This window comes from Mesoplodon mirus, assembly GCF_964341445.2.
Source record: "Mesoplodon mirus genome assembly, chromosome: 4".
Lineage (NCBI taxonomy): Eukaryota > Metazoa > Chordata > Mammalia > Artiodactyla > Ziphiidae > Mesoplodon > Mesoplodon mirus.
In genome coordinates, this window is record NC_138979.1 from 66,076,390 (window position 1) to 66,103,088 (window position 26,699).

Genomic DNA, 26,699 nt, shown 5'->3' on the forward strand with positions numbered 1-26,699 from the left:
TGAAACTTGAACCTTGATACTTAGAAGAAATTATAACTCTGTTAAGATTGGCTTTGATGACATGCCTTTTTGACCATGTGTCTTCTAGAGCAGAAGTCCCCAACCTTTTTGGCACCAGGGACCAGATTTCATGGAAGACAGTTTTTCCACGGACGGGGGGCGGGGCGGGGATGGTTCAGGTGGTAACGGAAGCGACAGGGATCGGCAGATGAAGCCACTTGCTCGCTGGCCGCTCATCTGCCCGCCTTTCACCTCCTGCTCTGCGGCCCAGTTCCTAAGAGGTCCAGTAATGGTCCGCGAACCCGGGTTGGGCACCCCTGTTCTAGAGGATTCTCAGAATTGTATTCTAAAGAAAATATTTTTAAGACTAATATGTAAATGCTAGAGTGATCGCAACTTGCATATAGTATACTGGATAGAATGTGTAATATTTAAAGTAAGATATAATTATATGTTCATTACATTGCTTTGATTTTATGCTTTTAGATCTCTTCAGAGGTGTATCTTTTTAGCCACATTAAAGGAAAAAAACACCAGCAAGCTGTGAGAGAAAATAGCAGCATCCAAGGGCGTGAACTTTCAGATGAGGAAGTGGTAAGCTTTAATTTTGGACATTTATTGAGTACCTTTCATGTTCTTTTCTATTATGAAGAAATCCGTGTTCATATGTATTTCTATGATTATTTAAAACTATATTTAATATTTAATAACTACTACAATATAGTATACAAATGTCCTTATTTTAGTATATATATTAAAAGAAATATAGAAATAAGAATTTAATACTGTTTATATAATTTCAGTGCAAAAAAACGTTTATGGTATTTTGACATTTTAATAATTTAAAAATACTAATAATTTAAAATTTTTAATAATTTTATTTAGTGATGTTCTATGTTTCTTGGAAAACAGTTAACAATATAAAAATCATATAAATTGATAATTTTGTATCAGTACAGTACTTAGAAATTTTTGGAAATGCATTATTTATCTACCTCTAATTGCTATTTACATGGAATTTAGATTTGTATAAGTAGTTTTATAAATGTTTTTCATTCGACTGTTATTGAGATATGTATGACATTACTAATCTCTGAATTTTTTGGTTCTATTTTTAATAGAAAATTTCTAAACATACCCAGAGTTGAGAAATTCATGTTTGTCAAGCATCTTTTAAGATGTCTAGGAAAGGTTACTGTGGTTCTTTGAGGGCAGTACTTGTGTGTAGGTGCACATGTGTGTTTAACTCTTTTTTTTTTTTGAAGTAGAGTATGTATTAATAGAATACACAAATTTAAAGTATATAGCTTGATGAATTTTTACATTTGTTCCACTCATATCAGTACATAAATCATTTCTTGAACCCCAGAAGGCTCCCTCATGCCCCATCTCAGTCGTGCCCCCAAAAGGTAACTGATCTCTGACTACTAGCACAATCAATTAGTCTTGCCTGTTCTTGAACTTCATATAAATGATATCATGCAGTATGTACATTTTGTACCTGGCTTCTTTCACTCATCCTTAAGTCTGTGAGATTGATCCCTAATGTTTATATGAAGCTATAGTTCATTCTTTTTCTTGGGTTTTTGTCAGTGCTCTCCAGGCAAAGACCATCAGGAACACATCTACAATTGAATAAAATTAGGTTTATTGACTTGTTAAAAGAAGGGAAAATGCACACTATGGGAAGTTATAGTTTCTCAATAACGTGTTAGAAAGGACTTATTATAGGATTTGGGTCTTTGCTAGGTCATCTGGAGGTGGGGGGGGAGTGTTCAAGGACGTGGGACTTTGCTCTGGAATGGATGCTGTCAGGAAGCAGGGGTAATTATGTGGATGGTTCTTAATAAATCTTACCTAGGTAGGAGGAACAAAGCTGCTGTTTTCTCCTAAGTTTCTGGATATGACCAGTGTTTGAGGGGAAATTGCACATGGTTAATTTGGCTCACTTCTTTATGATTCCTCCTTTTAAGGATTTTTGCCCCTCAAGTTCCATTTTGACAGCTCTAAACCAAATTCTGTCTCCTCAGCTTAGTAAGACTGCCACTTTCACCTTGCCCTGTTCTCTCATGCCAGAAACTGGCATAAGCCCTTAGGGAAAAATCCAGAGTGAATGTGGAGCTTGCCTCATGTGCTTCCCTCCTTTTAGGGATCATGGTCTCTCAAGTTCTGGCTGTGTTGGCTGTTCTTTAATGCCTTTAAATGGATGTTTTGTATATTTTGTGCAACTTTTGGAGTAGGAAGATTAGTCCAGTATAAGCCAGTCACTGTGGCTAAAATTGGAAGTCTTTAAATGTTTAATTTCTGTAATATCCATTGTTTGACATAATGCTTGACACATAGTATGGTATTTAATAAGAACTCATTTAGTTGAGTTGAACTGAAAGGTTATACAGAATGGCTTTAGGTACCATTAATAAAGGTGAAATAAAAAATGGAACTAATCATCTATTTCGTTTACCTGAAATAATTTTTTTGCCTTTTAATCAAATTGTATGGATATTTTAAGAGAGAGTAATATGGAATTTTTTTTTTTACTTGAATCATTCATGTGATTATCCCCATTCTCTACTTAAGTTTACTGTTTAGAGCTAGAGTCAGGTGTATGTGTGTTCCACTATGAAAAAAAATTCTCAATGGTTTCATTAATTAGAATTTAATTATTCCCATTATAAAGGAAATTCTTCCACTTATAAAAATTGTTTGTAACTAAGTTTTCTTAATAAAAAAACTAAATATATTATTCAATTTACAAAAAAATATTCTAAATTTTTGTGGAGCACTGCTATTACGTAAACTGGAATCTAAATTTTATGTGTTTTTATCTCAATGAGAGAAGTAGAGAAGGAAAGTATTTAATTCATGTACTTTGGAAGAAAAGTGTGTAATATTATCTAACTTTTGTAGCTACTAAAGCATAGTTTGATGTTTAGCTGTTGTGGTTTGAGATTTGATCGATGTATTCATTTTGTGTACTGTTTCAGTATAAAAGTATTAAATTTTCTTTAAGTTCTCAATTCATGTAGTTATTCTTGGTTATAGCCCCTTTTTCCTGAAAACAAGTGTGCAATGTAGTTGTGTGATACAGAAAGGCAATTTTATATTTACACACACATGTCATTTTTAATCAGCAAAGGTATCTATAGTAAACATACTTGTTCTACTTAAAGTTATTACTTGTCATCTGTGATGTCTTTATATTATATACACTTTATCTGTGACCCTTCTTCTTTGACATATAAGATTTTATTTATACCACCTCTGACCTAATAAAATTGGACCTTTGACCTTATGCACTTGACATATCAGATAACTTACTCTTGATCTCTGACACATTTTGTTTCAAGCCTGTTAAACATAATAGGTAGCTGCCCAGCAAGAAAGGTTTAATGTTTTGTGTTTTTATTGTAATTTGACCAGGAAATTTTTCTTATGTTTCTTGAGACTTCACAAAAAGAGCTGTTATATGCTTGATTTTTTTCTCTTCCATCATCTTAGAATGCAAACGATAAAAGTATGTGATTTTTAAAGGTCAAAAGAAACTGGTGCTAGTTTAAATATGTTCCAAAATTTAATTTTTCAGCACATTACTAGAGAAATAGTAAAGTATTAGTTTTAATTAAAACTCTGATTTTTTTTGTGATACTGTTTTCACACTCTCTGAGGAAGCTGATAGTGATTTTTGTAGGACTTGCATAAAGTACACTTAATTCCATATAGAAAATGAAATTAAAAAGGTTTAAAAATTTTTTTTAATGTATCCATTTCTGTGTTTATGGGACTCCTTGGCTCTAAAAGCATATAACTTATACCTGTTTGTCAACTGTGTTATTTAAATATAGAGAAAATAATAATTTATTTTCATTTAATTCATGGAAAGTATGAAAAGAACTTTTATGAAGAATCTTAAGTTATAATTTATTGAATGTTTACAACCAAGTGTGATTTTACAAATCCCAAATTAGAATTTCTGCTTGGAAAATTATGCTAATTAGGTGATTTAAGGAAAAAATGAAAATTTTAATTAGTAAAAATATAAAGATATCACTGTATTTAATGGGATATAAGCCGATCTCTTTGGCTAGAGTGTGCCTGGCATTGATGTGGAAGTAGTAAAGGGCTTCCCTGATGGCACAGTGGTTAAGAATCCATCTGCCAATACATGGAACACGGGTTCGAGCTCTGGTCCAGGAAGATCCCACTTGCCGTGGAGCAGCTAAGCCCGTGCACCGCAACTACTGAGCCTGCGCTCTAGAGCTCACAAGCCACAACTACTGAAGCCCGCGCGCCTAGAGCCGGTGCTCCTCAACAAGAGAAGCCACCGCAAGGAGAAGCCTGCGCACCACAAGGGAGAGTAGCCTCCGCTCACCGCAACTACAGAAAGCCCACACACAGCAACGAAGACCCAATGCAGCCAAAAATAAATAAATTAATTAAAAAAATAAAAGAGGTAGTAGATGTCTCCCAGAATTGATGGCAGTCTGAGAAATAATAGACGACTCCGTAATTCCTAATAGATTCATTTTCTTTTTACCTTGGTTATTACGTTTGTAGAAGCACAAGTATTTACTCTCTTTTTATAATCATGTTAGGAAAATATCTTCTTTGCCTTTCAACAGAAAATCAAGTCAAGTTAAAAAACTAGAACTCCTTTAGAATGGATCTTCATTTCCCCCCAATACTTCAATAAGTACATTTTATGTTAGTTTGAGAAATGATGTAAAAACATCTTACCCTTTCTTATAGGACATAGTTTCCATTGCCTTCATTTTCTGTTTAATAGGATGGGAAAATTTTTATAGTTGTGTGTGTATATAATTCACACACATATAGCTGATTGCTAATGTGTATATTTCTTCTCACTTTTGGAATTCTTATGATAGTAAATTCACTCACATTGTACCTGGGATTTGCAGAGAATATGTAGCTATCTATCTATAGCCGATTTAGTCTTCTTCATTGGTTCAAGGAAGAAATTTTAAGTAGGCAACCAGTTTGTTTTAAACCTTAGTTTGATCTGGTAATTTAATTAGTTTCCATAGTTAGTACCCAGCCTCTTTTATAACAATCCTTGGTCCCCATCCTCTCGCTTATTTCCTTAAGATGGCATCTTTGCGTATCGAAGTAAGAGTATGGCATACGTAACCCCATGTTAGGAGGAAAAGTTGGGATCTTACTACATCATATCTTCTGTCTTTTCTGATTTCCAGTGTAAGTTGCTTGTTTACCTGTTCACTTAGTTTACTCAGGGCCACTGATCTGGAAGGGTGGCTAGTGAACTCTTGATCTATTTTTTCCACTTGGACGGTGTTCCAGTGAAGCATCAGCCATTTATTTACCTCCTCCTGATCAGGCCACCCCTCAGTTCTCTCTGTTTTCATATCTCTGAGACTTTACCATAACCTCCATTCTGGCCCCTCGCATCCTACTGGCTTCTACCACATAAGAACTAAGGGCATTTGGGGAAAGCTAAACCACACAGCATGGCCATATTAATGGACCACACCCTATTTGGTGCCGGGAACACCTAGAGAGACAGTTTCTTTTGAGAATCAAAATAATACTTTTGTCATTACTCTGATTTAGCTAACACACCTATCTCCCTTGGGACACACTTTTTTTCCCTCCTTTCATCTCCAAATTTTTTTTTGGCTAGAAAGAAGTAAAATTTACTTTAACCTCTCTTTCCTCCTTATTCTAACCAAGTAACTAAGCCTTAAGGTTGCAAAAGGGAACTTTCTCCATACTTTGAAGTAAATGCTATAGGAATCCTCCAGGCTTGATTATTGACATGCTAAAGGGCAAAGTCAATAAATTTATTAAATCTCAGGATATTAGCTTGGCTTATAAAACTCTTGTCTTGCTGCATATATCTGTTCTGCATATCTAAAGTTGATTATAAGGTGCTTTTTTTCTTTTATTTATTTTGGAACAAATTCTAATCACCTGTCTAGCTGGGTTGAAATGGGCAAAGGCCATGTGCTAAGAAAGGTAAAATGGATAATCACATTAATAATTTTGAAATAGTACTCCAGTGATACCTGTTTCTCATGCTTCTTCTAATGTTACGTGTTGTGCTTTCACTGCTAATAATCACTGTCTCAATATTTCTTCCATTGATCTTTGCTTTTAAACAGTTGCTCTATTATAAAATGCATTGTTAAATAGGTAACAAATAACTGCAGTTTAGAAACTTAAACTATTTAGTTTTGGATAAAATTTCATTCTGTGACTCTTAGCTCTCAAAATACTGTTAACCACGGGCCTCCCTGGTGGCGCAGTGGTTGAGAGTCCGCCTGCCGATGCAGGGGATACGGGTTCGTGCCCCGGTCTGGGAGGATCCCATATGCCGCGGAGCGGCTGGGCCCGTGAGCCATGGCCGCTGGGCCTGCGCATCCGGAGCCTGTGCTCCGCAACGGGAGAGGCCACAATAGTGAGAGGCCCGCATACCGCAAAAAGAAAAAAAAAAAAAAAATACTGTTAACCTGTACAAATGTGAAAAGCCATTTCAACCATATTTTCCTGCATGAGTCCTTGGTGCGTGTATACTGTAACACATGCTACTTTTCTTTTGCATCATGGTGGTTGCCTAAATTTCATAGTTTACTTAAACTAATTAAGATTATTTTTCCTTTTGGCATCTGCTTATTTGAGGTTTAGAATGGAGTTTTCTAGATGATATTTTAAGTGTTAAAGGTTATACTTTTTTAATATAAATTATTTATTTATTCATTTTTGGCTGTGTTGGGTCTTTGTTGCTGCGCGCAGGCTTTCTCTAGTTGCGGTGAGCGGGCGTTATTATTCGTTGCGGTGTGTGGGTTTCTCATTGCAGTGGCTTCTCTGTGGAGCATGGGCTCTAGGCATGCGGGCTTACGTAGTTGTGACACATGGGCTCAGTAGTTGTGGCTTGCTGGTTCTAGAGCGCAGGCTCGGTAGTTGTGGCACACGGGCTTAGTTGCTGCACGGCATGTGGGATCTTCCCGGACCGGGGCTGTAGCCCGTGTCCCCTACATTGGCAGGTGGATTTCTAACCACTGCACCACCAGGGAAGTCCCTATAATATGTTTTTGGCAGTTATTTGCAACAGGTATCCATTGCCTTTAAGAAGTTAATTACATACCTAAACGCTATTGTTTTGTAAAAGACAACTCTTAAACTCCTTAAACTCTTAATCCAGATCATGGTAGCTAGGAATGACTAGAACCGTGGCTAGTTCTATACATTCACAGAGTATAGGCTGATACTTTCCCATCTGGCTCTTCAGTGTCAATTACAAGGAGTTGCAGAATTGTGTCCATGGGTGATGTTAAAAGATCGAAGCAACTGTGATCACCATTTTTCAGCTACTGTCTTTCAGTTGGATGATGGAGGATCTGAAACAGGGTTACAGTGAGACAGATTTATACAGCTCAAGCTGCTTCTACTTGAATATGCTGTAAAAGTTTTATAATATGTATTTCTTTATATAGAAATTTTATGCCTGCATAACCTTGAAATCCATAGTATGATGACTTCATGTGGGAGGGGTAAACAAAATGAAAGATTTATTGATAGTTTATGAGAGGGAACATTGCTGCCCTAATGAGGATAGATGACAAATTTAGCATTTTACATGCCTAATTTAGATAATTCTTCTAATTTTCCTTAATAAATAAGTGATTATAAATGCTTTTACTTTAATTAAGACTTTATTAGGTTCTTTATCTGAAATTCAGTGGCCAGTGTTTTATTCATAGAGGAACAGGGAACACCTATCGATGCTCAAATTTACTGAATTTTAGTAATAATTATTCTGTCACTTTGGCTTCTCTTGCAGTTGGCAGAGTAGGCACATCTGTTGTGTTAGGAAAATCACAAAGCTATAAAACAGAATTCTCACAGTCCCGTAGTTTGGTCCTCTCTCTCAAAAAAGATTTTTTTTAGATTATGATGTATCTTAGCATAAAGAATTTTTAAAAGAATAGATACATGTATATGTATAACTGAATCATTTTGCTGTACACCTGAAATTAACACAACATTGTTAATCAACTATACTCCAATATAAAATAAAAATAAAGTGGCCTACTTTAAAATTACATTGAAGAAATTTTTATAAAGTGAAAAAATTTTAGATATATATATTATTATGTGAAAATTTCAGTCATATAAATTTAATATTTCATTCCTTGTAGATAATTTATATATATTTATGCAAAGATAAAATATATTACCTTTTCTCCCATATTTCACTAGTGTTGCTGAATTTTCTTTTTAGTTAAAATTTTACACCAAAAAAAGAAGAAAGTAATGTAGTAAACCCCATATTCCTGTCACCTGGATAATAAGGTGCTAACACTTTTTTTCTTTACATTTGGAAGGATAGGGGAATACATGAGATACAAAGTGTGGGTGGGAGGACCAGGTTCCAGGAGTAGAGCTTAAGTCCTTATGTTTCACAATGAAAAGTCAATAGATAATCCTAAAATTGAAAAATGAAGAAATAGCAACACAAAATATATTAAGGAGTATAGAAAAAAAAGTTAAAATAATCAGCTAAATTCATTGCCTCTGGATTGAGGAAAGAAGTGGGGAAACCAGTAGGAAACTACTTTCTTTGAACTATTGGCTGTGTAAATTATGTGTATGGGTAACTTTGATAAAAGCAAAAGCATTTTAAAAAATTAAAGAAGAAATAGAACAATGGAGATGTGTCCCTGTTGCTCAGGAGTCTTCTGTGCCCCTTTTTTGTTTTTTTGTTTTTTTTGGTTCAAGGTTAAAATTAGATAAATGAATGCATCTGCAACCATAAAAGACCATTATGGTGAAGTTGGGTATTTTGGCTGGTTACATCCTTAGTTCCTTATTCTTTTAAATTGTTGCAATATCCTTTGATGCCATTATAAAAGACAAAATACGAGATTCATTTTGGCCACTTTGATGAGATTTGCTCAGATAGGTGCGTGTATTCTTAATTTCAAGTTGGCTTTTTAGCTTTTTGGCATTGTAGAACAAGTGAATTAAAGCATGTACAATTGACTCTTGCCAGGTTTCATCTGTGTTAACCATGCTATAGGATTTGGGGTACAGAGTGACCTTAGATTTATGCTGGTAACTAGTTCAGTAACTTGGCATTTTAAGCTGAATGAAATTAAGACTTTTTTTACCCTGTTTATTTTCTGATTTGGAGTTTTAACAATTTACAAGTTTTTATAAATGGCTCTTATCAAGGTAAGGAAGTTCCCTAGTTTTGTAAGATCTTAAAAAAAATAAGTAGGTATTAATTTTTATTGAAAATTTTTTCTGGATCTTAAGGTCACTTTTTCCTTATATTTATTTATTTATTTATTTGGCCACACTGCACGCCTTGTGGGATCTTAGGTCGCCCACCAGAGATCAAACCCGGGCCCTCGGCAGTGAAAATGCGGAGTCTTAACCACTGGACCACCAGGGAATTCCCTCCCTTAATTTTTTTATTGTGATATATTACATTAATGACTTTTCTGTTATTAAACTTATTTGGTCTTGATTTAAAGATATGTAGTTGAATTTGTTTTGCAAATATTTTAATTAGATTTTCCTAATTTTCCTTTCTCAAGATTATATTAGCTTCATAATGTAAGCTAAAAAGTTTTTCTTTTTTTTTAAAAACTCCTGGAATAGGTTACATAAAATAGAAATAATCTTTTCTTTGAAGGTTTTGTTTAATGTGTCTATAAAATTATATGTTCTTAGTATGTGTTTTTTCTGCATAATTATTTTCTGTTTTTTATTTGTGGTAAAATACATGAGTTAAAATTTATCATCCTATCCATTTTTAAGTGTACAGTTCAGTGGCATTAAGTACATTCACGTTGTATGCCATCACCAACATCCAGTCACAGAATCCTTTTCATTGTGCAAAACTGATACTCTTTACCCTTTAAACAATAACTCCCCATTCTCCCTCCCCCTAGGCCTTGGCAGTCACCATTCCTTCTGTCTCAGGATTTGACTACCACACATACCTCACACAAATGGAATCATATAGTATTTGTTTTTTTGTGACTGGCTTATTTCACTCATCGTAAGATTCAACCATGTTGTAGCATATGTCAGAATTTCCTTCCTTTTTAGGGCAGAGTAATATTCCATTGTATGTATATACCACATCTTGTTTATCCATTTATGTGTTGATAGACACTTGGTTTGCTTCCACCATTTGGCTATGGCAAATAATGCTGCTATGGACATGTACAAACATCTATTTGAATGCTTGCTTTCAATTATTTGTATGTATACCCAGAAGTAGATTTCCGGATCGTACTGTGATTGTATTTTTAATTTTGGGGGGACACTAAACTTTTTTTCACGGTAGCTGTACAGTTTTACTTTCCCACAAACTGCTCAAGGGTACCACTTTCTCCACATCCTTGCCAACATTGTTATTTTGTTTTTTTGGTAGTAGCTATCCTAATGAGTTGGTCAGATTTTAAATTAGCAATTATTTATTTGAGTGTATTTTGATTTTCTATGATTTACTACATCTATTTTGGTAAATTTTCATTTACTAGGAAATTATATGTTTTCTTAAGTTTTCAATGGTCTTGGCAAAACATTTTTGATAGTATTCTTTGTGATTTTTAAAGGAATCTTTAACTGTGTCTCTTTTTTCATTTCTAACATTTAAAATTTGTGCCTACATATTTTTTTAGTTATTTATTTATTTGGCTGCATTGGGTCTTAGTTGCGGCATGAGGGGTCTTCATTACAGCATGTGGGATCATTTTAGTTGCGACAGGCGGGATCTTTTAGTTGCGGCATGTTGGATCTAGTTCCCTGACCAGGGATCGAACCCAGGCCCCCTGCATTGGGAGCGTGGAGTCTTAGCCACTAGACTACCAGGGAAGTCCTGTGCCTATATATTTTTTCTTGATCATTCTTGTCATGAGTTTGTCTATTTTATTAGTATTTCTAAAGATTTGGTTTTTGGTTTTGTTGATACTATCGCTTCTTTGTTTTTTACTCAGTAAATGTCATTTCTTGGTTTTATTATTTCCTTTTTACTTCTTTCTCTGAGTTTATTTTTGCCAGTCTTTTTCTAAGTCCTTAAGGTGAATGCATGGCTCATTAATTTTTAGCCTTTTTTCCTAAAGATATTAATTTCTAAGGCCTTTTTTGATACAAAATATTTTCATTATTACTCACTTCTAAATATTTTCTAATTTCCTTCAGAATTTTTTCTTTTATCCATTGGCTGTTTAGAACATTGACTTGAAATTTCCAAGCATAAGAGTTTTGTCTGTTGATTTCTACATTAATTACAGTAAGATCAGAGAATGTAGTCTTTGAAATCCTTTGAAATCTGAAGTAGCGTAGCACAGGGTAAGATTTTGTAAATGTTCTGTGCCTGAAGAGAAAGTGTATTTTCTAGTTACCTATTCTATCAAGCATATTAGTCATGATATTACAATATTCTATATCTATATTGATTTTTGTCTACTTTCAATTACTGATTGAGGAGATTAAAGTCTCTCACTGTGATCATAAATTTATTTTTTCTTGTTCCATCCATTTTTTCTTCATATATTTTGAGGCTAGGATACTAAGAGCATACAAGTTTAGAATTGTATATCTTTCTAATGTATTCAGCCTTTTACTATATGAAATGGCTCTGTAGCATGAGTAATGCTATAGGTGAATAGTCTTCCTTTTTTTCTGCAGGTACTTTCTGGTTTTAACATCAGGTTCATAATAGATTCACAAAATAAATTGGCTTTTTTTTCTACCTCTGAAGAATTTTCTTAAAGTCTTATTTTGTTTGACAGTAATATACATATACTAGATTTCATTTATTTAGTATATGCATGCTGTATCTTTTTCTACTTTAAAATATTTTGGTGAAATTCATTACGTAACAGAAGAGTACATAAGATGTATATATACTGTTTGTAGAATAATAATAGAACAACTGTCTTTGTGCCTACTACTCAGGTTAGTAAGAATCTCCCAGTAGGAAATTTTGTTTGTTTGTATGTGCTTTTGTTTATGAAAGATATTTTCACTGGGTAGACATTTGCAGTTTTACATTTACTTTCTCCAAAAATTGAGTAGATATCATTTGCTGTCTTCTTGCTTCTACTCCTAATAGGGTCAGTTTGTTCTTCTTTATTCTTTTTCGAAATTTCCTTAGCTATTCTTTTGCTTTTCAATTTCTACATAACCTTTGCAATTAACTTGTAAGCTAAGAAAATCCTGTTTGTGTTTTGGTTGAGACTGCATTGAGATAAGTGTGGACATCTTTTAAATATTCTTTCTTTCCATCCAGCCACGTTTGTCTACTCATAAATTGTATTGTGTGCATGTGTATAGTTTTCTTCATTTAAGTCTTAAGCATTTCTTGCTGGGCTTGTTTCTCAATAATTAGTGGGTTTTACAAGTATTTTGTATTTCAGTTTTTATTTTCTTTTAAATAAAGAGGTAGTTCCAAGGTTATAGATTAGAGTGGTGGCAATGCCTTTTGCCTTATTTTATGAATCTGAGTGTTTGTGTGTGTTTAAACATGTGAAATGATTCATGGATTTGACTGTCAGATATTTTGCATAGGGGCCAGGCTAATCTTCTGTGCATTGCTTTAATTTAAAATATGTGATGCCAAAATGAGCACTATTCTTTGTTTATAATTTCCATTTTTATTTCATTATGGTCATAGATTATGCCTTATATAGGTTCTACTTTGGGAAATCTAATGATTTTCTTTATAGCTTCATACATTGTAAAATGTTAAGAAGAATATGTTTTTTTCTCTTTGGATATATATAATATATGTTAGATCAAATTTGTTCATTGTTATGTGGATATTCTTACTTTTTTACACCTATTTTTGTGCTCATTAATATCCTTTTCTCAAAAATGAAGACTGCCAATATGCTATTATTACTTATTCTTGCCTCCTTGTATTCTTAAAATCAGTTTTTGCAATATATATATCACAAAGTTTTATTATCGTGGTCATAACTATTTACACATTTTTCATCTTACTGATGAATTATACCTTTTAAGAATATGAAACATTCCTCTTTCTTATTTAATGCCTCTCTCCTAGATTTTTTTTTTTTTGTATTGTTATGGCAAACCTTGTTTTGGTTAGGTTTTTGATATGTACTTTTATATTCTTCCTCTTTCCTTCATAGTTTTATTTTTGTATCTAGATCTATTACTAAAAAATATACTTTTATTTTAGTTGTTTTCTGCTCTATAAAAAGTTACCATGCTGTATGTGATCTTTTTGAACTTAGCTCTTTTCCACTCAGTATTATAGTGCCTAGATTCATACAAATTGGGAATTTCCTGCTGTTCTTAAAGCACTTTGAGGTATAAATGTTGTACATTAAACTACACTTACTTTAAAGTTTATGATTTAATAAGTTTTGTCATATTCATACACCCATGAAACCATCACCACGTTCAAGATAGTGAACATAATTGTCATCTCAAAAAGTTTCATCATCTGCTATATCCTTGCTGGTTTTCTGCCTACTTTTGTTCTATCAATTTTTGAGAGAGTGATATGGAAACCTTTCATTTTAACTGTTAATTTTTCTATTTCTTTTGGCAGTTCAACCAGTTTTTGCTTCATGTTTTTCAAAGCTTTGTTATTAGATTCAAAAATGCTAATCATTGTTATGTCCTCTTGATTAATTGACTCCTTTTTATTGTCAAATGACCTTCTTTATTCCTAATAATATTCTTTGCTATGTTGTCTAATATTAACATAACCACTCCAGCTTTCTTTTATCTAGTGTTAGAGTGGCATATCCTTTTTTATCCCTTTACTTTTAACCTAGGTATTTATTTTTTTGCATGCATCCTTTTCTTAAACATTTAAAGGTCAATAGACTTAAAGGGAATGTTTATTCTGGTACTGTTGACTATGATGTGAAGCTGCTAACTCTCTCAAGCCCTTGTCACCGAGGGCTTGTGAAAACCACTCACAACTGGGGAGTTCCAGCTCTGTCTATGAGCATTATTGTCTCTTTGATTCTGTATTGAAAGGGTGATGTTATTTGTGATCTGTGGTAATATTGTTACTGGGATATTATTGAAACGATTTCTAAGGATGAAGTCTGATACTAATCTAAGTTGCTATATTTGAAATCTGAGAATTCTGCAAAGACAGTTTTCATTATAAGCCTTGGTTCAATACTACTGAACCATTCCCTGTTGTAGTATTGAGCTCAGACCTCTTTCCATCTTCACAGCATGATAAATTATAAGCTTGTTGAACTCTGGGCTTTTCTTTGAGTCATCTGTTAAACCTCAGATTAGATCAGAAAGGAATATCAGTATCTGAAAAAGAAGTCTTTACCTCATTTATCATCTCCACCAACCAGAAAACTGATGGAGTATTTGTAATTGTCACTGAGTGGCAGGGGGACAGATGGTGGACTATCATTCTATCAGAAGATGGCCTTTTCTCTTTTACATGGTGTCTGTTTCACAGTGTTTCATTAGCTTCATTTTTCTCATCCATCACTTCAAACAATATAATGCATAGACTGTAATAGATAAGAACATAAGTGTATCCTACACCTGTAGACAGGGACCTTGGCAGAGTTGAATCTTTTGTATAATTAAAATAGCCTATCGAGTTTTAAAAATTGTCATTGTCACGTGTTTACTTTTTCAAAATGATGCTGTCACGAAGGGCATTATTTTGATAAAAGGCATTACATTTCAGATTTTCTTAAATTTACTGTTTGACTAAATTTAAAATTTTATTTAAATATAATGGAACTCTCAAACTTTTTTTTTTTTTTTTTTTTCTTTTTGCGGTATGCGGGCCTCTCACTGTTGTGGCCTCTCCCGTTGCGGAGCACAGGCTCCGGACGCGCAGGCCCAGCGGCCATGGCTCACGGGCCCAGCCGCTCCGCGGCATATGGGATCCTCCCAGACCGGGGCACGAACCCGTATCCCCTGCATCGGCAGGCGGACTCTCAACCACTGCGCCACCAGGGAGGCCCCTCAAACTTTTTTTTAAAGCATTTCTTCAGCACCTGCTTGTGCACTCTGCACTAGTCCAGGGACCAGGGAAATACAGATAAATGTCACTTGAACCTATCTCTTAATTTTATGCTATCTCTGATAAATTTCATAATTTCATGAATCTCTAAACACTCATTTAAATATAAATGAACTAGTTTTTGTATATGGTGCTTTCACTTCTGAATAGTGCTTGGATGATAATAATCTGTAGATATGGCTAATGCCATCCAAACAATCAGTAATTACAAATCAGCTTTCCTGTGAAATCTTTCTGGGGGATAATCTGCTGGAATAGTTTTATGGAAGAGTGATATCAGTCAAAATAATAGTTTAGATTCTTTTGGTCTTATTCTGAGTAAAACTCTGACTCTTTAACTTAAGCTGTTAGCATAAGCCCTTGGCATTTAATATTGAATTAAATGTTAATAAGTTAAATGTTAATGAGCTAACCTGTTATTTATTATTTTCAATATACTATGTCTGTGAGGTTGATATTCAAAATATGTGGTAAAGTATTGTCTAAAAATGCCATGTTGTTTGTGGTTGAGTATTTCTTTATTTCTTCCCTTCTTTCATCTGCTTCTTCCTCTTTTTCCCCTGATTTTCCTTCTTCTTCCCTTCCCAAACACCTTCATCTCTCCACTCTTCCACCTCTTCTTCACCCCTCACTTTTCTTACCATCGTCATCCAGAGAAACAAGAAAAACAAGTTCCAACCCTCCAGGCCTTCACCCTTTCCCAGTTTTTGTAGAAGACAGTGAGGAAATATTGTAAAATGCCTCCTATTTATCTTACTTGTTGTTGTGCCAGGCAGGCTTCAAAGAGCAGAATGCCTCATAATATTTTTAAGAATTTAAGAGAAAACATTATTTGGTTCTGGAATTGATTAATATCATTGGATTTTAGATTACAAAGTTGAGAAAGTAAAGGATGAGGTTGAGAGAAAAATGTTGTTTTCCAAACAAAATGTGAAAACTCTTGCATTAATTTCTCATCTATTTAGATTAGTAACTTGGCATCCACCCTGCTCTTGAAAGTAAACCTTTGGCCCTAGAGAAATATGCCTCTTGAACATGATGTTTGATTTTCAAGTAAAAATACATTTGTATTACTGTAATGAAATTCTGGTCCTTTTTATTCTAAGAAGACATATTTAAACGCTTTTTGATCAAGGAAGAATAACATCCTTAAAAATTCTCAGTTCTGTATTATAATATTTTTAAATAGTGGGAAGCAAATTATTTTCTTTGATGTAGCACATTTTATGAAATGTATTTATTGTGTGGTAACACTTGAGAGAGCTATAATAATTATAGTTTAATAAAATCCTATATTGTGTCATTTATATTTTCCTGCTAATCAACTATTTTTAGAACTTTGACATTCTTTCCCAAAGATCATGAACCTATCTATGGCTTAATTTTTTCCTGTCTCTTTAAAAAAATAAAGAACTATGAGAACCTTTAGGAAGAGTCTGATAGAATATCGAGGTCATAAACTTCAATATGAATTATTTCGTTGAATATAGTAAATTATGTTAGGCCAGGGTTTGGTCTAGTATGCCATAAAAGGTAATTAAAAGAATAAGAAGGGTATAAACTTTGATGAGATCATCTGTATAGGTATTAGTTTCCTTATATATTTTACTGGTATTTCTTATTGCAGCAATGTTGTTTTTATATAAAAAGTCACAACTGTGACTTTAAAACTAAACTTAAATTTGTGTGTGTGTATGTGTGTACACAGTTAGCCATCATTAATTAGCTTTTGGGCTTGATACATTCATTTTCAGAATGTTAGAAAATGGGGGACTTTACAATTTACTGTCTAATCCCTTTTCTTTTTTTCCTACTGAGGAAACTGAGGCCCAGAGAAGTCATTTAGCCATGAGTTGTAGAATTTATCCTGGTATAGCTATCTTGACTCACAATTCAGTGCTGTTTCTACTGCATTGATTTGCTTTTCTATTCCTAAGGAAAAACAGTCTCCCCTCTTAATGCATATTTAGAATTAACAGTGTCAAATACTGAGAATGGCCAATGAAGACTCATTTCTGACTTGTTAGTAGCAGATTAGTACTTGCACTGAGCAGGATTCCAGGGTAGGAGCTGTGTTTTTTTAATTTTTATAGGAAAGAAGGAGATCCAGGGGCCTTTGGATGATTTTTGGTCCTGATTGATTCATATTTTGGAAATGAGTCATAGATACTGTGTCTCAAAGAATATACTTTGCTTTTCCTCGTGCCTGTGCCATAATAATTAGGATTGTGGATAGATACAAAAAGATGAGTGTATTTTTACATAGTTACACTTATTCTTCTGCAGAACAAATGAGCCTATAGCAACTGTAACCAAATACAAACCAATCCTCTTTTCTTTAAATAGCTTGCCTTTTCCTTGCATTTCCTTATTAGCATTAATTTCACAATAATTAAAATATTAATATATATCAATTGTGGAAAATTTGAGAAAAAGTTTGCCTACTGTTAACATTTTGATCTAATTTTCAGCTCTTTACATATGAATATATGAATCTTACACACATATTTATATATAAGCTGCATTGCAAGGATTGAATCCTGAATTTTTTTTTTTAAGAATATAAGCTATGTGGTTTAATTGTATACATTGATCTTAAGGTTTTTGGTCTATTACTTGCATATGTGATCTGTTTCACACTCTTTAAAACAGAAAATCATTGAGGAGCAATCAGATTTCAAAAAGTCTTCCAAGTACAGCCAGACAGTTGTCTACGTGATATGCTACATATGACAATGTAGAATGTACAATTATATTAACACAGACTTCTTTTCCAAGGGGTCAGTATTTTCACACTTCTGATAGGTCTCGCGCACAAGATAATGGAAACAGCAATATCGGTGTCTCTCAATCACATTAGGTTCATCAGACATATTAAAAGTGTAGCCCTTTTTAATTGAGAATTTTTATACATATTATATATGCTTTTTTAACATTTTTTTCTACATTATCTCTGTTTTAGATAAATACAGAGCTTAGGAAATAATACTTAAATGAGAACACCTTGGACAAATCCTCAGGCTCTATCCTACAAGTGTTCCATTCAGGAAGATCTCAGTACTTCTTCTCCACTTTTTTGTAAAAATTTACAAACTGATTCATAACCAAACCACTTTGGAAAAAGAAGAACAAAGTTGGAGACGTTATGCTACCTGACTATAAGGCTTATTATAAAAGTTATATCAATCAACATGGTGTAGTATTAGTATCTAGACTGAAAAATAGACAAGTGGAACAGAATACAATTTACAAGCTGATTCATAACCAAAACAACTTTGGAAAAAGAACAGAGTTGGAGATTTTATGCTACCTGATTATAAGGCTTATTATAAAAGCTATAGCAATCAGAATGGTATAGTATTAGTATCTAGATTGGAAAAATAGACAAGTGGAACAGAATAGATAAATGGATCTACACCTGCATATTTATATAACTGATTTTTTTTTTGTACAGCAGGTTCTTATTGGTCATCAATTTTATACACATCAGTGTATACATGTCAATCCCAGTAGCCCAATTCAGCACACCACCATCCCCACCCCACCGCTTTCCCAGCTTGTTGTCCATACGTTTGTTCTCTACATCTGTGTCTCAATTTCTGCCCTGCAAAAATTCGGTTCATCTGTACCATTTTTCTAGGTTCCACATACATGCATTAATATACGATATTTGTTTTTCTCTTTCTGACTTACTTCACTCTGTATGACAGTCTCTGGATCCATCCACGTCTCAACAAATGACCCAATTTCGTTCCTTTTTATGGCTGAGTAATATTCCATTGTATATATGTACCACAACTTCTTTATCCATTCATCTGTCAATGGGCATTTAGGTTGCTTCTATGACCTGGCTATTGTAAATAGTGCTGCAATGAACATTGGGGTGCATGTATCTTTTTGAATCATGGTTTTCTCTGGGTATATGCCCAGTAGTGGGATTGCTGGATCATATGGTAATTCTATTTTTAGTTCTTTAAGGAACCTCCATACTGTTCTCCATAGTGGCTGTACCAATTCACATTCCCACCAGCAGTGCAAGAGGGTTCCCTTTTCTCCACACCCTCTCCAGCATTTCTTGTTTGTGGATTTTCTGATGATGCCCATTCTACCTGGTGTGAGGTGATACCTCATTGTAGTTTTGATTTGCATTTCTCTAATAAGTAGTAATGTTGAGCAGCTTTTCATGTGCTTCTTGGCCATCTGTATGCCTTCTTTGGAGAAATATCTATTTAGGTCTTCTGCCCATTTTTGGATTGGGTTGTTTGTTTTTTTAATATTGAGATGCATGAGCTGTTTATATATTTTGGAGATTAATCCTTTGTCTGTTGATTCATTTGCAGATATTTTCTCCTATTCTGAGGGTTGTCTTTTCGTCTTGTTTATGGTTTCCTTTGCTGTTCAAAAGCTTTGAAGTTTCATTAGGTCCCATTTGTTTATTTTTGTTTTTATTTCCATTTCTCTAGGAGGTGGATCAAAAAGGATCTTGCTGTGATTTATGTCAGAGTGTTCTTCCTACGTTTTCCTCTAAGACTTTTATAGTGTCCAGTATTATATTTATGTCGGTAATCCATTTTGAGTTTATTTTTGTGTATGGTGTTAGGGAGTGTTCTAATTTCATTCTTTTACATGTAGCTGTCCAGTTTTCCCAGCACCACTTATTGAAGAGACTGTCTTTTCTCCACTGTATATCCTTGCCTCCTTTGTCATAGATTAGTTGGCCATAGGTGTTTGGGTTTATCTCTGGGCTTTCTATCTCGTTCCATTGATCTATGTTTCTGTTTTTGTGCTGGTACCATATTGTCTTGATTACTGTAGCTTTGTAGTATAGTCTGAAGTCAGGGAGTCTGATTCCCTCAGCTCTGTTTTTTTACCTCAAGACTGCTTTGGCTGTTTGGGGTCTTTTGTGTCTCCATACAAATTGTAAGATTTTTTGTTCTAGCTCCGTAAAAAATGCCATTGGTAATTTGATAGGGATTGCATTGAATCTGTAGATTGCTTTGGGTAGTATAGTCATTTTCACAATATTGATTCTTCCAATCCAAGAACATGGTATATCTCTCCATCTGTTTGTATCATCTTTAATTTCTTTCTTCAGTGTCTTATAGTTTTCTGCATACAGGTCTTTTGTCTCCCTAGGTAGGTTTATTCCTAAGTATTTTATTCTTTTTGTTGCAGTGGTAAATGGAAGTGTTTCCTTAATTTCTCTTTCAGATTTTTCATCATTAGTGTATAGGAAATGCAAGAGATTTCTGTGCATTAATTTTATATCCTGCAACTTTACCAAATTCATTGATTAGCTCTCGTAGTTTTCTGGTGGCATTTTTAGGATCCTCTGTGTATAGTATCATGTCATCTGCAAACAGTGACAGTTTTACTTCTTCTTTTCCAATTTGTATTCCTTTTATTTCTTTTTCTTCTCTGATTGCTATGGCTAGGACTTCCAAAACTATGTTGAATAATAGTGGTGAGAGTGTACATCCTTGTCTCGTTCCTGATCTTAGAGGAAATGTTTTCAGTTTTTCACCATTGGGAATGACATTTGCTGTGGGTTTGTCGTATATGGCCTTTATTATGTTGAGGTAGTTTCCCTCTATGCCCACATTCTGGAGAGTTTTTATCACAAATGGGTGTTGAATTTTGTCAAAAGCTTTTTCTGCATCTATTGAGATGATCATATGGTTTTTATTCTTCAATTTGTTAATATGGTGTATCACATTGATTGTTTTGCGTATATTGAAGAATCCTTGCATCCCTGGGATAAATCCCACTTGTCATGGTGTATGATCCTTTTAATGTGTTGTTGGATTCTGTTTGCTAGTATTTTGTTGAGGATTTTTGCATCTACTGAATTTTTAGTTACCATTATACAATGAATGTTTTTAATATCATTACTGTTGTTTGAAACTAATCAAATTTGTATAGTATCATATTAATTCATGTACCATAATTTATGTAATCAATTCCCTACTGCTGATATTTTGTTGTAAATCTCACTGCAGTGTGAATATATTTATAGAGTAATATTGTTGCAGAAGTAAATTACTTACAGTTTCTTTTCTTTTTTTAACTGAACATTTATTAATTATTAAGTAGACTGGGCTCTGAAACTATTTGGTTGTTCATATAGAATGGAGGCAGGAATATCAGTCTCTGAAAAGCTCTATTTTTGGATGACCAGAACTATAGAAAACTCTAAGCAAGCAACATTTCGGGTAAAAGGAGATGAGATTGCTGTATTTTTCTTACCTTAGGCAGTTCCTTGGGGTTTTAAGAAAGGATGTCATTAAGGATTATTTTCTGCAGGATATTGTCTCCTTCTGTCCTTACAATAGATTTCAAACTTCGAGTACACACTTTTAGCACTTGAATAGTGCGCAAACATGTAAATTTCATTTTAAGTCCTGTTCTTAGATGCTTGAGAGATAGGAATATTGTGATTTCATTTACTCCTTTTGGCAAGCCAAACATAAAATTTTAAGATGCATGTGTACAAATTATTTCTTGTTACAAGATTTTCTATACTGATTATTGTGGAGAATTTAAAACATTTATGACAAGCCTCCATGTAATCATCACTCAGCTGTAACAATGATAAACTTATCCTGCCTTATTGACGTTCCATTCACTTTCCACAAATACTCTTTTGAAGTCAATTCCAGATTTCATCTCATAAGAGCTATTTTAAAATGATTTACCTTCTACTTATACATGCTTATTATAAATGAGAGAATTAAAAATCTATCACAATCATCTAGTGACAACTTTTAGTAATTTTCCACCTTTTTTTTTTAATAGATCTTTATTGGAGTATAATTGCTTCACAATACTGTGTTAGTTTCTGTTGCACAACAAAGCAAATCAGCCATATACATACACATGTCCCCACATCCCCTCCCTCTTGAGCCTCCCTCCCATTGCCTTATTTTCTTGTAGTCATTTCATGTACATACATATACACATATAAAAATGCAAAGATATATGTATATAATTATTATAAAATTTTGTACATAATTGCATTAATTAGGGAAAAGACTAATCTGCTGTAATAGTGACAAAAATACAGTGATTTTAAGAACATAGAAGTTTATTTCTCACAATAAAGTCCTGAGGTAAGCAATCCCAAGTGGTCAGTCCTGAGGTAAGCAGTCCCAAGGCTTTATGCATGCCATGTGGTTTTTCAGAGATCCATCTTCTGTCTCTATTATCCCCTAAGATATGCCCTCCCCTTCAGGGTCAGAGCTGTGTTATAGGACCTTTTGTGTTCCAGTTTGCAGAAGGGGAAGAAAGTGAATGGTCTTCAAACACTGAACATGCATTCGTAGTCCATTGATGAGAATTTAGTCACATGGCTACCACTAGCTATAAGAGGGACTGGGAAATTCAGTTCCTAGCTGAAGAATTGTGTGACTTGCTAAAGCTTTGTTGCTGTGCAGCCTGCTGCAGTGCGGTATGTTCCTCTGTACTCTGTATTGCCTGCTCCTGGGCAGGCGGATCTAGAGGCTTGATCAGGCTAAGGTTCAACCCATTTGGAAAAACTGTATTTGGTGCTGAGTTCTTTCATCAGGATGAACTTAATGTCTGATTGTCTTTCTTTTTGTGATGTTGACAGATTAGCTGTTGATGCTCTTGGGTTTTGATTAATGTATACTTAAATCCATTAATTCATGGATATGAGGATATTCTAATTATACATTTCATTTGCATTTATTATTTGAAATACATTTATAAAGAGATGCTTTCCCCCATCTACTATTTGGTTACCTAGTGGCAGGTTAAAATTTTGATTATTTACCTGTTTTCAGTATAATGAGTTGGTTTCCTATTATCCTTCAAATGTGTCCACAATTAGTTTTTAAAATGTATATATCATTATAAACTCTGTAATTAAACACTTTTGATGGGTTTCAGTCATTGGAAATTTTCCTTTTTTTAAAGCTCAAATTATGCTATCTTTTGGTTAGTGGGAGCCTCTTAAAGTTTGCTCTCAAGTTCTTTTGACATGAGCCTAGTTGAATTTGTTAGTTACCTTGCTACTTGGTATGGCAAGACATTTAGTTTATGATTAACTATTTCATTAAGAAGCCCTAATTACTTTTACTGAGAAAGGGTATTTTAAGAGCACAAGAAGGGATGGTCATTGCTACTGGGTGGATCACTGTGAACAGAATTAGAGAATAAAGAAATAAAATGTATGTGATATGTGTGTGAGTATGTTACATACAAGCTCTTATATACATATGTGTGTGCATATACGTTTATTATTTATTAAATGATGATGGGCTCATGAACTCTTACAATTCAAATTCAGGACTACATGGGTTTTATTTAACCTTCTCCATATTGTGTCTGTATCTCTTTTCTTCCATACCAAGCATTCAGGGTATAAAGGACACAGGGAATGATAGAATTATAATACCCATAATCTCCTTTATTTCATCCCACATTACACACACAGCAATGTTAGAATGATATTACTAATAATCCCACCACCAATGTTAATTACTGAGAACAGTTTAAAATTCTTTTCATGTTTTCCCCATTCTCCTCATCTTTTTTTTATTAGTAATTCTGTGAGAAGTCTGACATATAGCCATTATATAACTATATTTCTTTAGCTTTTAATCACTAGTGTAGTCTTAGTTCTGTAAGTGTACATGTAATGTTTACCACTAGTCTTATGTCTGTGTCTCTCTAGTCATGTTGGTTTTCTGAGGCTTGTTCTGTAGTAGATTCTTCAGGAAGGTGTTATGAGAATAATACTCTCTGAGGTTTTTTTTAAATGTTGTTAACAGTTTATCTGTGCTTTTCATACTTGAAAGTTGGTTTTGCTGGATATAAAATCCTTAGCTCACATTTCTTTCTTTAAAAAATACTAAATACATTACAGTAGTCCCCTCTCATCCTTGGAGGATATGTTCCAATACCCCAGTGGATGCCTGAAACCATGGATAGTATCAAATACTATATATACAGTTAATCCTTGACCAACACGGGTTTGAGCTATGCGAGTCCACTTATACATGGATTATTTTCAATAAAATGATCTGTGGTTGGTTGAATCTGTGAACATGGGAAGGCCAACTGTAAGATTACATGTAGATTTTTGACTGTGTGGGGATTAGCATCACTAACCCCCATGTTTTTCAAGGGTCAGCTGTATTGTTTTTTCCTATACATAAATACCTGTGATAAAGTTTAATTTATAAATTAGGCAAGTAAGAGAATATCTGAATTGCCAGTATCACTACTCCTGTGCTTTGGGACCATTATTAAGTAAAATAGCATTACTTAAAAACAAGCACTGCCGTACCACAATCCATCTGATAACCTAGATGGCTACTAAGTGACTAACAGGTAGGTACAGCATGGAAACACTGGACAAAGGAAGATTTACATCCAGGCCATGTAGCAGGTTGGTGTGAGACTTCATCACACTACTCAGAACAATACACAATTTAAAACTTACGAATTGTTTATTTCTGGAATTTTCCATTTAATATTTTCAGACCCTGGTGACCACAGGTAACTGAAACCACAGAAAGTGAAACCGAGGATAAGGGGGGACTACTGTACTTCATTTTCTTCTGGCATAAAATATTGCTGTCAAAAGAGCTGATGATAATCTATTTTTTTTTATAAATTACATTTTTAGAAATTTTAATTCAGTATGTCTTGGTATTAGCCACTCTGGGTCAATATTTTCAGATATGTGGTGTACTCTTTCAATATTTAATTATATTCTTTTTCAGGAAAGTTTTCTTAAATCATAGTTTTTAATACTTGCTTTGTTCCCTTGGTTTGATTTCCTTTTTCAGGCACTCCTATTCAGTTTGCTGCATCTTTCCCTATCTTCTGTATGTCCACTTACTCTCAAATAATTTTTATTTCTTTTGCTTTAAGTATTTTTCTACCTTTTATCTTTTAGTTGTCTGAGGCATTATTTGTTGTATTTATTCACTCTTTTGTCATCTATTTTATCTTCATTTCTTAAATGATTTATTTTCTTTTGCAGTCTTCGTTGAGTTCTGTGACCTAAATGATGAGGTCTTAGGATGGCGATTTGTGTTAGAACATTTTCTATATTTGTTTTACTTTATTTTGAAATAGAAGGTTACATTTTGATCTTTTCTGTGGATTTTTTGGGTGTGTTTTCATTGTTGTAGTGTTGCTATTCTACTTATTTTCTTTTTCTTTTAATAAGTTTGACATTTGACCTTGATACTGTTGTATTGCTTATTTTTATGTGGAGTTGGTTTTATAAGACTTTTATAATGAGTTGTGACTCAGGGTACCTATTCTAACTTCTTAGAACTCCCTCTTCTATTATTTTTGTGAAAAATATAGTGACTTGCTTTCTAAAATTTCTTGATTCTGTTTCCCTGCTCTGCTTTTATCGAGGCTTTTTCCTCCTTTGTCCGAATTATCCCTAGTTGGCTTAATTAAGTTCCTTTTTTAACAGTTTCTCCTTGGCTCAGTTTCGAGAGTTCATAGGGCCTAGCCTTCACCACACTTTTCAGTCCTTCTTAATGCAGGCACCTTCTACTCACCTGCCATTTAAGTGGGCAAACCCCTCTCAGTTTTAGATACTGTTCACAAATTGGCCTATTGAACTCTCCAGTGAAAAACAGTTCCTTTTAGAGTTCTGTTCTCAAGTTCATTATTCACTCTTGTTGTTTCCTTCTGATTTCTCCTTCAAAGACACTGAAATGCAGCTGACCTATTGGTAGTTTGTCCTCACCCTCTTCTATTTGGAGGCTGTGGGGATACCTTGTCACTTACTTTGTTGTAAATAATTTCTGTGGGTTTTGTTTTTGCTATCTAATTGTTCTTTCTGATTTATATGATGATTCAGAGAGGATCTTAAACATTGCTACCACTGCCTTCATCTTCTCAGAATTCTCATAAGTGTTTTAACGACTAATACTTCATCATAGAAATATACCATAATTTTCTCAACCACTTCTCAGTGTTGAAAAACCTTCTTTGTACATGCTCTCCATCTTCAGAAACCATCTCAAAACCTTCTTCCTGTATAGTCTTCATGGTTTTAATGGAAAAATAACTATTAATCATCCTGTGTCACATCCAACAATGCATTTCTTTTATCATCAAAAGGTGGTCTCTTTCTTACAAAAAGTGAAAACATAATGCAAACCACTAGAAGCAAACCTATAAAACCTTGAAAAGTGTCTATAGAAAGCCAGACAAAAGACACATTTTAAGTCACGGAAGACAAAATGCAAACAAATGGTTAAGCATACTTATATCACTTTTTTAGCTAACAAATTGACATATTTACAACAACAAAAAAAGACAAAAGAAAACAGAAACACTAGGTACTAGCAAATCACTTGTGGGGACTTAATTCTCATTTTGGTTGTTTCGGAATACATATGAAAAGCCTTAAAAATATGTGTAATCTGTAACCCAGGAATTTCAGTTCTATGATTTGATCATAAAGGAATAATATGCTCTGTGTTTAAAATTTTAACTATAGGAGTATTTATTGCCCTGGTATTTATTATATTGAATAAATAAAATAAATCCAAATATCTAACAGAAAAGCATTTAGTAAAATTAGGTGTACTGCTATAATCAGTAGATTATGTACTAGAACATTATGTAATGGTATGAATATATTTGCAATATTAAATTTAAA

General features: G+C 33.8%; 1 protein-coding gene across 9 annotated transcripts in view; it reads left to right on the forward strand.

Annotated features, from left to right (window-relative positions):
* SCAPER (S-phase cyclin A associated protein in the ER) overlaps positions 1-26,699 on the forward strand; it is a 496,989-nt gene that overhangs the window by 211,881 nt on the left and 258,409 nt on the right. For all 9 annotated transcript variants that reach the window (XM_082617344.1, XM_082617352.1, XM_082617349.1 and 6 more), the window contains one exon: positions 487-594. In XM_082617344.1, coding sequence (XP_082473470.1) covers positions 487-594 — 108 coding nt within the window. The remainder of the gene's footprint in view (positions 1-486; positions 595-26,699) is intronic.